At 42.2% G+C, this 16,657-nt stretch overlaps 1 protein-coding gene across 1 annotated transcript in view; it reads left to right on the top strand.

Moving 5' to 3' along the window:
• Positions 1-16,657, top strand: part of ergic2 (ERGIC and golgi 2) — a 56,818-nt gene that overhangs the window by 33,326 nt on the left and 6,835 nt on the right. The window contains exon 12 of the mRNA XM_059978239.1: positions 6,124-6,286. Coding sequence (XP_059834222.1) covers positions 6,124-6,286 — 163 coding nt within the window. The remainder of the gene's footprint in view (positions 1-6,123; positions 6,287-16,657) is intronic.

The following is a 16,657-nucleotide window of genomic DNA, read 5'->3' as shown; positions in this document are numbered from 1 at the left end:
TACCATTCACCTTACCCATGCTTTTCATAATTTTAAACATTTCTATAAGGTCACATCTCTTTCTCCCTGGTTCCAAGAAATAAAGGCCTGGTCAAATCTGGGTCAACCTCTCTTTATAACTTATGGTTTTGTGTCTTGGCAACAGCTTGTAAATATTTTCTGCATTCTTTCCAGTTTAACCACACTTTCCTAATCTATGGGCAATTTCTCTACACATCTCCTGAAGCTTCCAATGACTATTTTTGGAGGGGGCATCTATAATATAGCCCCACTGGAGTGACTCTCCCATTGTTCCGAAGTTCTACCCATGCTACTTCACTGAATAAAACTTGAGAAAATCATCTCTGCATAGCTGCACGTACCCACTTACTTGTATGTGTCATGCCACTGGCATTTGAACGTCCGAGATGCCAGCTCTGTCTTTGCCTCAGCCGTGTTTTGTTAATGGTCTAATGTCATAGTCCTCAGAGGTCAATCCATATTCTGAGGTTGCCTGCTTTACCTGTTAAAACCTTGAGCATTGAAATAAAAGCAGTTTAACTGAATGTTCCTTTCCCTGCTTTGACAATTTCTCTGGCTATCCTGATTACAAAATTTGCTCTAACTGCTAACACGAGGAAATCTGCAGTTGCTGGAAATCCAAGCAATACAAACAAAATGCTGGTGGAACACAGCAGACCAGGCAGCATCTATAGGAAGAAGCACTGTCGCTGCTTCAGGCCGAGACCCTTTGTGCAGGACGACGAAGGGTCTCGGCCTGAAACGTCGACAGTGCCTCTTCCTATAGATGCTGCCAGTTCCACCAGCATTTTGTGTCTGTTGCTTGCTCTAACTGCTACTGCTTTATCTCATGGTATGCTCTTTCTTAGAATTACCACTTCCCTGTGTCAATTTACATATGTCACCTCTTTTAAAATTAAACTCTCCAGGTTTGTAAATCATGACCTGCCCTTCCACGTTGACTGTCCCTCATCAGGCCGTGCCTTTCCATGTGTACGTAAATACTATCCCTATTCTCAAAAAATCCTCTCTGTTAACCACTATCACCAAATATTTCCTAGATTATCCCGATCTCCCTTCTAGAACAGAAGAACAAATTTGGCCTGTTGCTAGCAATGATGCAGGAGTCCCCTTTAAAAAACCTAAAACATATCCATCATGCCTCTAGAACTTGTCAGAAAGCTCTTCAAAAGACTTGGCACCACCACCACGATCTCAAAATTCACCATCGCATTAGCAAGTCTCATACTGCTGTCACTCACTACCCTCTATATCCTTCTCGTCCTCTAATTGCAAACACGGATTCCCTCCTTTGTCTTTGAGTAGCTCTGTGTTTGAGTGGGATTAGGGGACTTGGTATCGGCACTTGAGTTAGGTCAGGACATTATTGAGAGTTGATATTTGACTCAAATGAATCAAGGTGATTAGTCAGATCAGCTGCTGGAGAAACGGATGCATTTGGGGAAGGAACTTTGCATTGGAGACCATCAGTTGTGAAGAAGAGTGCATGGAAGTCTTGAGATCACAGTTCATCTGTTGGGGGACCACCTCAGTCACTGTAATGTTGAAGGGTTTTCGAAGAATAAAAATTAAGTAATTCACTTATGGCAGATATCCTAAATCATTGCTATGCTGGGAAATCCATGTTGTACTTGTTACGTACCCCATAACTGGGTGTCTTACCAGCAAAGATAGAAGTATCCGTTGGAGTCTGGTGGTACTATTTTCAACAGTGTTTATTAGTAAAATATACAAATCAATATCAATGCAAATATACAGATAATACACGTTAGCAATACTAAACCTAAAAGTGTGGGTATAATAATAATGATAAACAAGCTCTATTGTTGTCTAGGGGATAATGAATTATCACATGGAAATATAAAGTTCAGTTCAGTTCATGCAGGCTGAGGTAGTTTTTGGTTGACGTGTTGTAATTGTTGGAGAGAGAGAGGGCGATCAAACAGTGACAGCTATTGTCTTGCAAACCTTCCTTTACGATCTTGATCCGTCGATGTGTTGTTGTGGCCATTCAAGTATGACCCCTCTGTCCTTTAGCTAGACCGTTCTTCAGTGGTGGACTCGTCACCCAGGCAAGGGTGGACGCACACACAAGCCCCCACCGGCCTTGCTATAACCACTGTGAGTGAAATTGACTGATCCTTCGTTCGGTCTCTGATGCCCCACACTTTCTCGTGGGTTTCTGATGCTCACTAGTGTGTCTCCTGGTGTGTCTGAGGGGTGTCTCCCCAGACCTCACTTTTATCCCCACTCACGAGGTCTCAGGTGTCAATCAGGTTTGAATGACTTAACCCATTAAACCAGCCCATTCTGGCTGTCCACTGAGGAATTTTAATGAGCAGGATGGTACCACGTAAACAGTCCTCTCCGCAGCCATAAGTCTTTTGAGAGTCATAACATGGTGGATAAACATAACTCTGTCTCAGGCTGGTATCAGTAATAGATGTCCTGGCCTGTTTTCTTTTGTCTCTCTTACTCTCTCGTTAGCAGCATCAAAATAGTAACAGTTTGCGATTCTCCAAAAAGGGGGGGCATGGGCAACTCTGCACCCTTCTGCCCATCAGAGTTGTTCATCCTTTGTAACATACTGCAGTGCCCAAAGTTGGGTGTCACCAGGACCACATGGTCCATCTTTTCCTACATAAACAAAAAAGGCAGCAAACACATTCTTTGCACATTGATGTGGAAATAGTGTAAGGTTCTCAAAAGTGAACCACTAACAGTAGTAGTGAGGTTGGGGATGGCATTAAACAGGAAATTAGAAATGCGTGCAATAAAGGAACAGTAGTTATAATGGGTGACTTCAATCTACATATAGATTGGGTGAACCAAATTGGTAAGGGTGCTGAGGCAGAGGATTTCTTGGAATGTATGCGGGATGGTTTTCTGAACCAACATGTTGAGGAACCAACTGGAGAGCAGGCCATTCTAGATTGGGTATTGAGCAATGAGGAAGGGTTAGTTAGCAATCTTGTCTTGCGAGGCCCCTTGGGTAAGAGTGACCATAATATGGTGGAATTCTTCATTAAGATGGAGAGTGACAGTTAATTCAGAAACAAAGGTTCTGAACTTAAAGAAGGGTAACTGAAGGTATGAGACGTGAATTAGCTAAGATAGACTGGCAAATGATACTTATCAAGGGTTGACGGTGGATATGCAATGGCAAGCATTTAAAGATCGCATGGATGAACTACAACAATTGTTCATCCCAGTTTGGCAAAAGAATAAACCAGGGAAGGTAGTACACGCATGGCTGACAAGGGAAATTAGGGATAGTATCAAGTCCAAAGAAGAAACACATAAATTAGCAAAAAAATGCGGCACACCTGAGGACTGGGAGAGATTCAGAGACCGGCAGAGGAGGACAAAGGGCTTAATTAGGAAAGGGAAAAAAGATTGAGAGAAAGCTGGCAGGGAACATAAAAGCTTTTATAGATATGTGAAAAGAAAAAGATTGGTCAAGACAAATGTAGGTCCTTTACAGTCAGAAACAGGTGAATTGATCATAGGGAACAAAGACATGGCAGACCAATTGAATAACTACTTTGGTTCTGTCTTCACTAAGGAGGACATAAATAATCTTCCGGAAATAGTAAGGGACCGAGGGTCTAGTGAGATGGAGGAACTGAGGGAAATACATGTTAGTGGGGAAGTGGTGTTAGGTAAATTGAAGGGATTAAAGGCAGATAAATCCCCAGGGCCAGATGGTCTGCATCCCAGGGTGCTTAAGGAAGTAGCCCAAGAAATAGTGGATGCATTAGTGATAATTTTTCAAAACTCCTTAGATTCTGGATTAGTTCCTGAGGATTGGAGGGTGGCTAATGTAACCCCACTTTTTAAAAAAAGGAGGGAGAGAAAAACTGGGGAATTATAGACTGGTTAGTCTGACATCAGTGGTGGGGAAAATGCTAGAGTCGGTTATCAAAGATATGGTAACAGCACATTTGGAAAGAGGCGAAATCATCGGACAAAGTCAGCATGGATTTGTAAAAGGAAAATCATGTCTGACGAATCTTATAGAATTTTTTGAAGATATAACTAGTAGAGTGGATAGGGGAGAGCCAGTAGATGTGGTATATTTAGATTTTCAAAAGGCTTTTGACAAGGTCCCACACAGGAGATTAGTGTGCAAACTTAAAGCACATGGTATTGGGGGTATGGTATTGATGTGGATAGAGAATTGCTTGGCAGACAGGAAGCAAAGAGTGGGAGTAAATGGGACCTTTTCAGAATGGCAGGCAGTGACTAGTGGGGTACCGCAAGGCTCAGTGCTGGGACCCCAGTTGTTTACAATATATATTAATGATTTAGATGAGGGAATTAAGTGCAGCATCTCCAAGTTTGCGGATGACTCGAAGCTGGGCGGCGGTGTTAGCTGTGAGGAGGATGCTAAGAGGATGCAGGAAATATATTCCAGATGCTGGGAGAGTCCAGTACCAGAGGGCATGGTTTGAGAATAAGGGGTAGGTCATTTAGGACAGAGTTAAGGAAAAACTACTTCTCCCAGAGAGTTGTAGGGGTCTGGAATGCACTGCCTCGGAAGGCAGTGGAGGCCAATTCTCTGAATGCTTTCAAGAAGGAGCTAGATAGGTATCTTATGGATAGGGGAATCAAGGGATATGGGGACAAGGCAGGAACCGGGTATTGATAGTAGATGATCAGCCATGACCTCAGAAAGGTGGTGCAGGCTCGAAGGGCCGAATGGTCTACTTCTGCACCTATTGTCTATTGACTTGGATAGGTTAGGTGAGTGGGCAAATTCATGGCAGATGCAATTTAATGTGGATAAATGTGAGGTTATCCACTTTGGTTGCAAGAACAGGAACACAGATTATTATCTGAACGGTGGCCAATTAGGAAAAGGGGAGATGCAACGAAACCTGGGTGTCATTGTACACCAGTCATTGAAGGTGGGCATGCAGGTACAGCAGGCGGTGAAAAAGGCAAATGGTATGTTGGCATTCATAGGAAAAGGATTTGAGTACAGGAGCAGGGAGGTTCTACTGCAGTTGTACAAGGCCTTGGTGAGACCGCACCTAGAATATTGTGTGCAGTTTTGGTCCCCTAATCTGAGGAAAGACATTCTTGCCATAGAGGGAGTACAGAGAAGGTTCACCAGATTGATTCCTGGGATGGCAGGACTTTCATATGAAGAAAGTCTGGATCGACTAGGCTTATACTCACTGGAATTTAGGAGATTGAGGAGGGATCTTATTGAAACGTATAAAATTCTAAAGGGATTGGACAGGCTAGATGCAGGAAGATTGTTTCCGATGTTGGGGAAGTCGAGAATGAGGGGTCACAGTTTAAGGATAAAGGGGAAGCCTTTTAGGACCGAGATGAGGAAAAACTTCTTCACACAGAGAGCGGTGGGTGAATCTGTGGAATTCTCTGCCACAGGAAACAGTTGAGGCCGGTTCATTGGCTATATTTAAGAGGAAGTTAGATATGGCCCTTGTAGCTAAAGGGATCGGGGGTATGGAGAGAAAGCAGGTACAGGGTTCTGAGTTGGACGATCAGCCATGATCATACTGAATGGCGGTGCAGACTTGAAGGGCTGAATGGCCTACTCCTGCACCTATTTTCTATGTTTCTATGTCAAATTTCGAGAGTGAAGCAAAACAACTGTGAAATAGCCATTTGCATTTTATTCAAAAAGTATTTCTATTATGTTAAATGAAGCTGAATGAAAAGTTACTCAACTATAATTTTTTATAGTGATCTGTTATTTCGTTCAAGTGAACACATTGTCTATGAGCCTTTGGCATTTTATCTTCGGGCCAGTGCAGAGATAATTAGATTGAGATAAGCAGTTGTCATGTTTTTTAATGTAGCATAAAGTTGATAATGATACTTCAACATAATTTCTATATGAAACTTGAGCATTTATGCGGTACTGAGATCTGGGACTGTCTCTGTGTGACTGCCAAGTTGGGGTAGCAGCTTTCTTGGGTTTTAATCAGAGTTTTGTACAAAAATGATGATGGATTTTGTTGAACATAAATTGAAGTGATTATTTTAAAATATTGAAAATGTGTTAATTACACTGAGAGGAGTAACACACTAAATGTCTTTTATTAACTGTTCTGTTTTTGTTTCTAGGAGCGAGTGATTAACCATGCAGCAGGCAGCCATGGAGTTTCGGGTATTTTCATAAAATATGATATTAGCTCCTTGATGGTTACTGTGACTGAGCAGCACATGCCTTTAGGGCAATTCTTAGTAAGATTGTGTGGAATCATAGGAGGAATCTTCTCAACAACAGGCAAGTGCTTTAGTTTCGTTTTGTTTAAGTAACAGGAATGGTGACTGAAATTGAGATTTCAGTTACTTAATGCCCTGGCATTGCAGAAAAAGATTTAATGGCTCGAAGCATAATAGTCATTTGAAATTTAAAATAACAACTTTTGTAGTTAATAAAACCAAGAAGCCAATGTATAACTTCTCAGCAACTCTAGGCTCTATGACTTTCCCACTATTCACCATGCAGAGTGAAGTGTTCAAGGCTAAGCTTGACCAGCTGTTCCAAGTGAATTATTTTTCTTGATTTTCTCCTCTTCCAGAGGACATCAGTGACTTGGCCTCCACAACTGTCTGTGGGAATGAATTCCACAGATTCGCTACCATTTGGCTAGAAAAATTCCTCCTCATCTCTATTTCCAAGTTGATGTCCCTCTATTCTGAGGCTGTGCCCTCTGGTCTTGGACTCTCACTATAGGAAGCATCCTCTGCATATGCACTCCATGTAGACTTTTCAATGTTCCATAGATTTCAGTGAAATCCACCCCCCCCCCCCATTCTTGTAAATTCCAGCGAGTATAGGGCAGAGCCATCAAATGCTCCGGTGTTAACCCTTTCATTCCCAGAATCATTCCTTCTCTGAACCCTCTCCAATTCGAGCACATCTTTTCTTAGATAAAGGGCCCAAAGCTGCTCACAGTACTCCGTGCAGTCTGACCAATGCCTTAAAAAGTGTCAGTAATACATACTTGCTCTTGTATGCTTGTTGACATTGCATTTGCCTTTTATTTTAAACCACCAACTAAATCTACAAGTTAACCTTCAGGGAATCCTGCCTGAATCCCTTTGTAGCTCTGAATTTTGAGTTTTCTCCCATTTAAAAAAATAGACCACCCCTTTAATTCTTCTACCAAGTGCATAATCATACACTTCCCTCTACTGTCTCGCAATCTAAGTCCTTCTGCAAACTCCCTGCTTCTTGAACATTATACTTGTCCTTCCACCTATCTTTGCATCAGCCGCAAACTTGGCTACAAAGCCATCAATTGCATCATCCAACTCACTCTGATATAATGAAAAAAGAAGCAGTCTCAATACTGATCCCTGCAAAACTCCACTAGCCACTGGCAGCCAACCAGAAAAGGTCCCTGTTATTCCCACTCACTGCCTCTTGCCAGTCAGGCAATCTTCTATCCATGCTAGTGTCTTTCCGGTAATATAATAGGCTCTCATTTAGCAGACTCATGTGCAATACCTTGTCAAAGGCCTTCTGAAAATCCAAGTAAACAATATACACTTATTTTTCTTTGTCTATCTTGCCTGTTATTTCCTCAAAGAATTCCAGCAGCTGTGTCTGGTAAGATTTTCCCTTAAGAAAACCATACTGACTTTGGCCTATTTTATCATGTACCTCCAAGCACCCCAAAAGCTCATTCTTAATAATTGACTCCAGCGTGTTCCCAGCACAGAAGTCAGAGTAATTGGCCTTTAATAGCCTTTCTTCTGCCTCCCTCCATTCTTAAAAAGTGGAATGACATTTGCAATTGTCTAGTCCTCCAGAACCATTCTAGAATCCTGTGATTCTTGAAAGACCATTACTAATGCCTGAACAGATTTCTTCAGCTACCTCTTTCAGAACCCTTGGGTGTAGTCCATCTAGTCCAGGTGCCTTGTCTATCTTCAGACCTTCCAGCTTTCCAAGCAATAGGAATTGTCCTTTAGCAATAGGAACTTCACTCACTTCTGCCCCAACTCTCGATTTTCAGGCACACTGCTCATGTCTTTCAAATTGAAGACTGTCACAAAATATTAAGTTCATCTACCATTTTCTTCTACCCCATTACTACCTCTCTAGCTTCATTTTCCAGAGATCTGATATCCACTCTCACCTCTCTTATACTATTTGTATATCTGGGGAAAGAAAACTTTTTGTATCCACTTTTTATGTTATTGGATAGTTTACTTTCATATTTAATCTTTTCTCTCCTTATGACTTTTTGTTTGCTATTATATGCTCTTTCTTTTCCTTTTCTGCTGTCTTTAACTTCCCTTGTCAGCCATGGTTGCCTCATCCTCCCCTTAGAATACTTCTTCATCTTTGGGATGTATCTATCCTGCACCTTCCAAATTGACCCCAGAAACTCCAGCTATTGCTGTTCTGCCATCATCCCTGCTAATGTCCATTACAATCAACTTGGGCCAGCTCCTTTGTAATTCCCTTTTCTCCACTTCAATACTGATATATCTGACTTCATCTTCTCCCTCTCAAGTTACAGGGTGAACTCTGTCATTTTGTGATCTCTGCCTCCTAAGGGTTCCTCTACCTTGTACTCCCTAATCAAATCTGCTTTGTTACACAAAACCCAACTCAATTGCCTTTCCTGTAGTGGTCTCAACCGCAAGCTATCTCAAGCATCATACTACTTTCCTCTTGAGATCCAGCACCAACCCGTTTTTCCCAATCTTCTTGCATATTGAAATCCCTTATCACTATTGCAACATTTTCTTTCTGTACATGCATTTTCTATCCCCCATTGTAATTTGTAACTCACATCCTGGCTACTATTCAGAGGCCTGGATATAACTCCCATCAGGGTCCTTTTGTAGTTTTTTTAACTCTTCCCACAAGGATTCTACATCTTCCGATCCTATGTCACCTTTTTCTAAAGATTTTACTTCATTTTTCAGCAACAGAGCCACACCATCCCCTCTGCCTACCTACCTGTTCTTTTGGTACAGTATGTATCCTTGAATGTTAAGTTATCTTCTTTCAGCTCTGACTCAGTGATGCCCATAACATCACACTTTCCAATCTAACTGCATGTATTCAAATATAACACCTTCAACCCTATATTCATCACCCTTTTTGATTTTTACCCCCATATTACTTTTCAACTCATCTTACTGACTCCCAATATTTTCCTATCATTTGCCTGTCATTCTTCAGTCACATTACACACTGCATCTACTTGTATACTAACTGCCTATCCTCAGTCCTATCATTTGGTTCCTATGTCCATGTCATAGTAGTTTAAACCCTCCTAACAGCTCTAACCTTCTTACAAGGATGTTGGGTCCCCCTTGGGTTCAGATGTAACAGGTCATAGCTTTCCCAGAAGAAACCCCAATGATCCAGAAATCTGCAACTGCTCCCTGCACCAATTCCTTAGCCACATAACCATCTGCCAGATCATCCCGTTCTTGCCCTCACTGGCACATGGCGCAGGCAATAATCCAGATATTATCCTGGTGGTCCTGCTAACTCCCTATATTCTTTCTTCAGGGCCTCCTTCGTTTTCCTACTTGTGCCATTGGTACCAGTATGTATTATGATATGTAGTTGCTCGCCCTCCCTCTTTAGAGTGCTGTGGCCCTGATCCAACACTTCTCTGACCCTGGCACCTGGGAGACAAAATACCATCCAGGTTTCTTTTTCACATCCACAGAATCATCTATCTGCTCCTAACTATGGAATTCCCTGTCACTACTGCATTTCTCTTCTCCCCACTTCCCTTCTGAGCCACAGAATCAGACACACAGGTCACTGTGATTTCCCCTGACAGGTAATCGCCTCCAGCAGTATCCAAAATAGTATACTTATTATTCAGGGAAACAGCCACTGAGGAACTCTACAGTAGCTGCCTATTCCCCTTTCCTCATCTTGACAGTCACCTAGGTACCTGTCTTTTGCAACTTGTGGATGAATACCTCCCTGGAGCTCCAATCTATCACCTCATTCTCCTGTCTGAGCCAAAAGCAGTTGAACTGCAGCTCCAGTTCCTTACCACAGTCTGTAAGGAGCTGCAACTCAATGCACTTGATGCAGATGTAGTTTTCAGGGAGACTTGAGGTCTCCCAGAGTTCCCACATCTCACATAAATTGAATACCACTAACTCTGGGCCTAGTCTCAGTGCACTAGCTGATAGACCGGTGGTCTCCAACCACTGGGCCGCGGACCGGTACCAGGCCGTGAGGAAATTATATGATTTGTCGATATGAAATGATAAGAGTCAGCTGCACCTTTCCTCATTCCCTTTCATGCCCACTGTTAAATTTGAACGCACGCAAGCAAGGTCATCAGTCACCTAAACGCAGGGACATCCTCGCGCGGGGGATCACTGGTTGGCCTTGGGTAACCGGCCGCCTTGTGCGGCTGGCGAGAAGTGCCATTGCCACTGGCCTGGAGCGTGGACAGATGGGCGCCGCCTCTAAACCTGTTTAGCACACCGAATGCTCATGGGGAACCCGGTACTAAAATATTTGCAGACGACCTAATTCAGGCTCAGGATTTTGTAAGTAGCAGAGCAGCTACCTCGCTGCGATCTACTGAAAGTCATCCCTCGAGCCAAACTTTCATCAGCTGATAGGTCCTACCTACCTACAGGGGGGGGTGGGCATGCACCCTGTCGCTCTCCTTGCTCGGTCGGTCGCTCTCTCTGGACTGCAGCCACCGCGGCCCCGGCACGGGGACGTCCAGCCCTTACCTTGTCCTCTCACTGGTGTGCTGCAATGATTTTATATGTTCATATGTGGAAAATATGTGCTGCATTTAATATCCAATCATTACTTAATATGTTACGATGCTATTGATTTATAAGTGAGTTGTAATTGACTTATCACTATATTCATGTGAGGAAAATATGCACTGTGTGTTTAATATTAAATTCATTAGATAAACCCTTTTAGAAATGAAATTGAGTGTATTAGCCATTTATAAGTGACTTATAGTTGACTTATCACCCATATTCCAGTCGTGATTAACACCTGCCCGGTCGGCCAGTCTGCAAGAATATTGTCAATATTAAACTAGTCTGCGGTGCAGTTGGTGACCCCTGTGATAGACAAAGAAAAAAATTTGCTTGGAACCACCACCTGTTCTTGCCAAACCCTCCCACTTGTAACAATGGCCCACTCCCAACAATGACTGCTCCCCTTACACCTCCTTTATTTATATTAGCTCAAATAAAACTCACTCCCGATGAGACTTTTCAAATGGCTCCATTCAATTTTCAAATGGCTCCAACAACAATTCTCTGTCTCATAGTATCTAAGAAAACTTCTCAAATGGTTATGTCCATGCCTGGCAGAATGCAACACTGATGTGGTCCCTTAGATGGCTGTCATCTATATCACAGGATGTTACTGCCAGAGTTGCTTAGCTGCTTTGTCAGTACAATTCAGAAGAAGGATTTTTACCTTATGCATGGTTTGTATGAAGGCAGCCTGTGCTGGCACACTGCAAGTCCTGCACAGATAATTGTTAGATTGTATTTGTGACCCTCCACTATCATTGACCAGCAATAACAAATAAGAGTTTTACCACCTATGCTTTCATTTGAAAGGAATTACCAATTTGCGGCGGTGGGGGGGGGGGAATCAACATTACCCAAAAACTAAATAGTTTCTCCAATGACTGACTGAACAGACCAGTGGCTGGATATTTTGAGGTGGTTATCTCCTGTCTGGTTTTCACTAAAGCTGTCTAGCATCTGCAATTCAGAATTCTGAAGTGGAATGGAATACCCTCTCTTTGCCTGGATTGATCCAATTGTAGTAACATTCAACATTACTACAATTGGATTCTTAAAGAAGCTCATTAGCCAGGACAAATAGTTTGTTTAATTAGATTCCCTCAGTCATTGGTCCACATTTTGCTTGTAATGATCTTGAAGCAACTTTTGTGACACTTATCAATTGCATAATCTCCCCCATCTGGTAATGCAAAAGTGGCAAGGGACACCTCAGCCTCCTTGTTCTCTTCCAAACTGCAAACTGAACTGACTTGAATATTCTAACTATTCCTTTGTTGCTGCTGGTTTGAGTCATTTTAGCGCCATGCTTAATGACGTTATAGGTGCACTGCCATCAAGCAGGCAGTAATTCAGTTAGAGGAATGGACAGTTAAGTGTCAGTAAGACTCACATGATGCACTATAATTTAATCAAACGTTTTGGTTCCTCTTCAGCTGCTGTTTCAACATCTAACCTTTGCTTTAGTTTTTAAAATCCAATTCATCTGAAAGAGCTAAAGATCTGTCTCCTTTTAAGAAACAGATTGTCATTATCTAGTTATTCTCAGGAAGAAGGAAACAGAATAAGTATTGGTCACTGAAAATAAAAGTAAAGCTATGGAACTAGAAAAAAAGATCTAACTCATTCTAAAAGCTGAAATTGGTACCTTACTTTGTAGCCAGAACACTTTCCCAGGAATCAGCATGAATGGAAGTGAGTCTAGAGGAGGCCATGATATCACATGCAGAGACACGTTGCTGGCGGCATTAGGAACCGGCATTACGCCCTGCTCTCACAGCGATTAATTTCCCGTGGTGCAGTTTTAAGTGGCTGCCTGTGAGGACAGGTAATGGTCAGCTTGGATGATCATGGTGCATGCAAACCTTTGCTGGGATTGGCAGCATCTGCTCCACTTGTTGATTTCAGAGAAATATCTAGGATCGGGAGAGATGTGCAACTGAATGGAGAAAGAAGTCTGTAGCTTCCAAAGCATCCAATAAGAGATGATGAGAAATGCCAGGCAACCAGAAGATAGCCCTACTCTCAATGCTTAGTGACTGCATTACTCCACCCGACAGAGCAGGCACCCTCTTTGTTGTGGAAGTGCCCTTGGAGGTCAGGTATTCGCACCAGATTGTTGACAACACACAACCCAGGTGGATGTCTTTATTATTGAATATTTAGACAGGAGGGCCAAGAGTTCTATACATATCAGTGCTGTGCAGAGTTCAAGGTATTGGAAGAAACTAAATTATTATATAGTTCAAATGAAATCATTTTTAATAGAAGGATTTAACAGATCTTTTGCAGCTTTTTTTTAATTGAATATGTGGTCACAGTATGTTCAAAATCCAAGCAAATTTCCAACTGTATTTGTTGAAGTACTTGATGAATGAATGGTAAGGAAAGGTATATCAAGGTTTTAAAAATGAGAAATTTATGCAATGACAGCAAACTATTCTGTTTGCTTTAAACAGAAGGCAGATTTTTGACATGGATCAGAAGCTTTATACTGATTAAGCTTGGCCCAGTATTGCTTGTTGATGATGCTAGCTGTCAAATAATGACTATTCATCTGATGCCCTTGTCTGCTTCATCTTCCTCTCTTAACCCCCTCACCACAGTACCATCACGTTTCATAAACCCTTTCTTTTTCAATCTTTTTATTAATATCAACATGATAAGATTAATACATAGTTATTGGGATTACAAAATTAAAATAAACATAAAAGGATACACAAGCAACAAGTACAGTATAGTTAAGTCTTCCCAAATCATGAATGATACAACTATCATTTAAATGAAACAAAAAAAACTAGGTATATTATGTTGAAAAAAAACAGAAAAAGAGAAAAAGGGGAAAAAATATATCATTACCCTAAGAAAAACTAATCTAACAAACTAACCACTAACTAATAAAGAAAAAATAAGGAAAAAAGGGAAAGAAAGAAAAAATGGGCTGTTTGTAGTATCCAAAAAAGACAAAGCATCATCAGTGTCCCCAACTCTGATCCTCTCAACATATATATAATCAAAACCGGAAAAACAAATAGGATTGGAACAGGGTCAAATTACATCATGTGAAAATATTGAATAAATGGCCTCCAAGTCTTTTCAAATTTAATAGAAGGGTCATATATGACGCGTCTAATTTTTTCCAAATTTAGACATAACATAGTTAGAGAAAACCAATGAAATATGGTAGGGACTTTTTAAACACTGTACTTCCTACCTTTCCAAATCTAGATTCTTCGGGTATTTTGGAGAAATTGTTAGAACTAAATCCTTTTCAGAAAGGTGTAATATCAAATGTTTACAATATAATTATGAAAATACGTTCAGAGGCCTTTTATAAGATTAAAAATTATTGAGAAAGAGAACTTAACTTTACTATCCCTATTGAGAATTGGGATAAAATTCTTCAATTAGATAATTTATCCTCTGTATGTGCTGAACATTCTTTCATACAGTTTAAAGTTGTGCACAGGGCTCATATGTCCAAGGATAAATTGGCTCGTTTTTATTCCCATATAAATCCTATATGTGACAGATGTCATTCTGAGATAGCTTCTTTAACTCATATGTTTTGGTCATGTCTGCTTTTGAAAAAATATTGGAAAGACATTTTCGATATTATTTCCACAGTATTGAACATTGATTTGCAACCTCATCCTATTACTGCAATCTTTGGTTTACCAGTGATGGAGTCAATTTATTTATCTTCTTCTGCTTGTCGGGTGATTGCATTTCTTACATTAATGGCTAGAAGATCTATTTTGTTGAATTGGAAAGAAATTAAACGTTTCATAAAACCTAATTATGAAAAAACACAATTTCTGTTTTCACAAGATCAGAAGACAAAGGAGCAGGAGTAGGCCATTCGGCCCATGTAGTCTGCTCCGCCACTCCACCATGATCTAAACTATTCTCCCATCTAGTTCCAATTTCCGGCTTTTTTCCCAAGCGCAAGCGCGGGTGACATCAGCGGCAAGCGCGGGCTTTAAAAACCGGCCCACTTTCAGGAGCAAGCAGCGGAGTGCGCAGGAGCAGAGTGCTGGGCTTTGGCTCAGCGGGCTTCGGCAAGAAGCCTGCATTTCATTTATTCTGACAAATCTGGGATCAGGTAATGGGGGAGACAGAGCAGTGGTATGCTCCGTATGCAGTATGTGGGAGGTCAGGGTCAACACAGTTGTCCCTGATGACCACACCTGCAATAGGTGCATCCAGCTGCAGCTCCTATCAGACCGAGTTAGGGAATTGGAGCAGGAGTTGGATGAACTACGGATCATTCGGGAGGCAGAGGCAGAGATAGATAAGAGTTATTGGGAGGTAGTCACACCGAAAAGACAGGAGGTAGGCAAATGGGTGACAGTCAAGAGAGGCAGGGGGAGCAGACAGAGAGAGAAGAGCACCCTTGTGGCCGTTCCCATCAACAATAAGTATACCGTTTTGGATACTGTTGGTAGGGATGACCTACCAGGAACAAGCTGCAGTGGTCCTGTCTCTGGCACTGAGGTTGGACCCTCGACTAGGAAGGGGAGGAGGGAAGAGAAGAGAGCGGTATTTTTAGGGGATTCTATAGTCGGGGGGGGGGCGGATAGGAGATTTTGTGGGTCAGATCGGGAGTCTCGGATGGTATGTTGCTTCCCTGGTGCCGGGGTCCGAAACATCTCAGATCGGGTGCAGGTTATTCTTCAGAGGGAGGGCAAGAATGCAGATGTTGTGGTCCATGTAGGGACCAATGACGTGGGTAGGATGAGTGAGGGGGTCCTGTGTAGGGAGTTCAGGGAGTTAGGTGCGAAGCTGAAGAGCAGGACCTCCAGGGTAACAGGATTGCTACCTGTGCCACGTGCAAGGAACGGAAAGATTATAAAGATTAATATGTGGCTGAGAGGATGATGCAGGAGGGAGGGCTTCAGGTTTGTAGATAATTGGGCTTTGTTCCAGGGAAGGTGGGATCTGTTACGAAGGGACGGTTTACACCTGAACTGGAGCGTTACTAACATTCTTGCAGGGAAGTTTGCTAGTGCTTCTTGGGGGGGTTTAAACTAAATTTGCAGGGGGCGGGGAACCAGAATGTGAGAAAGGATAGCAAGATGAAGAATAAAGGACAGGTGGGGACTACACGGTTCCGGAATATTAAGTGTGTAGTAGAGAAAGGTGAGGCTGAACAGGTGATAAGGAGGACACGTACAGAGGGATGGTCTGACGGAACATGGAGTTAAATGTGTTGAAAGAATAAGTAAATTTAAGAAGGACAATTAAATTCTAGGGGTGTATAGCCCGATGGGAGTTCGGGGAGCTGGGTTAAGCACAATAGGGAGTGATTCAAACAGAGAGAGGAGAAATGGGCTAAAAATTCTATATCTGAATGCACGAAGTGTCAGAAATAAGGCGGATGAGCTTGAAGCCCAGGTGCGAATGGGTAACTATGATGTTGTTAGGATAACGGAGACATGGCTGCAGGGAGATCAGACCTGGGAAATGAATGTAGAAGGGTATACGTGCTATCGTAGGTACAGAAATGTGGGCAGAGGAGGTGGGGTGGCCCTGTTGGTGAGGAGTGAGATTCAGACCTTTGCAAGGGGGGACATAGGGTCAGGAGAAGTAGAGTCTTGTGTTGGTAGAACTGAGGAACAGTAAGGGCAAAAGGACCCAAATGAGTGTTGTCTACAGGCCACCAAACAGTAGCATGGATATTGGTTGCAAGTTGAATAGGGAGTTAACATTGGCATGTGGCAAAGGTTAATGTCTCAGTAGTTATGGGGGATTTCAGCATGCAGGTGAACTGGGAGAATCAGGTTGGTGCTGGACCACAGGATAGGGAGTTTGTAGAGCGCCTATGGGATGCATTCTTGGAACAGCTTGTACGAGAGCCGACCAG

The sequence above is a fragment of the Hypanus sabinus genome, chromosome 8 (genome assembly GCF_030144855.1).
Source record: "Hypanus sabinus isolate sHypSab1 chromosome 8, sHypSab1.hap1, whole genome shotgun sequence".
NCBI lineage: Eukaryota > Metazoa > Chordata > Chondrichthyes > Myliobatiformes > Dasyatidae > Hypanus > Hypanus sabinus.
This window is presented reverse-complemented; position numbering and strand designations above follow the sequence as displayed.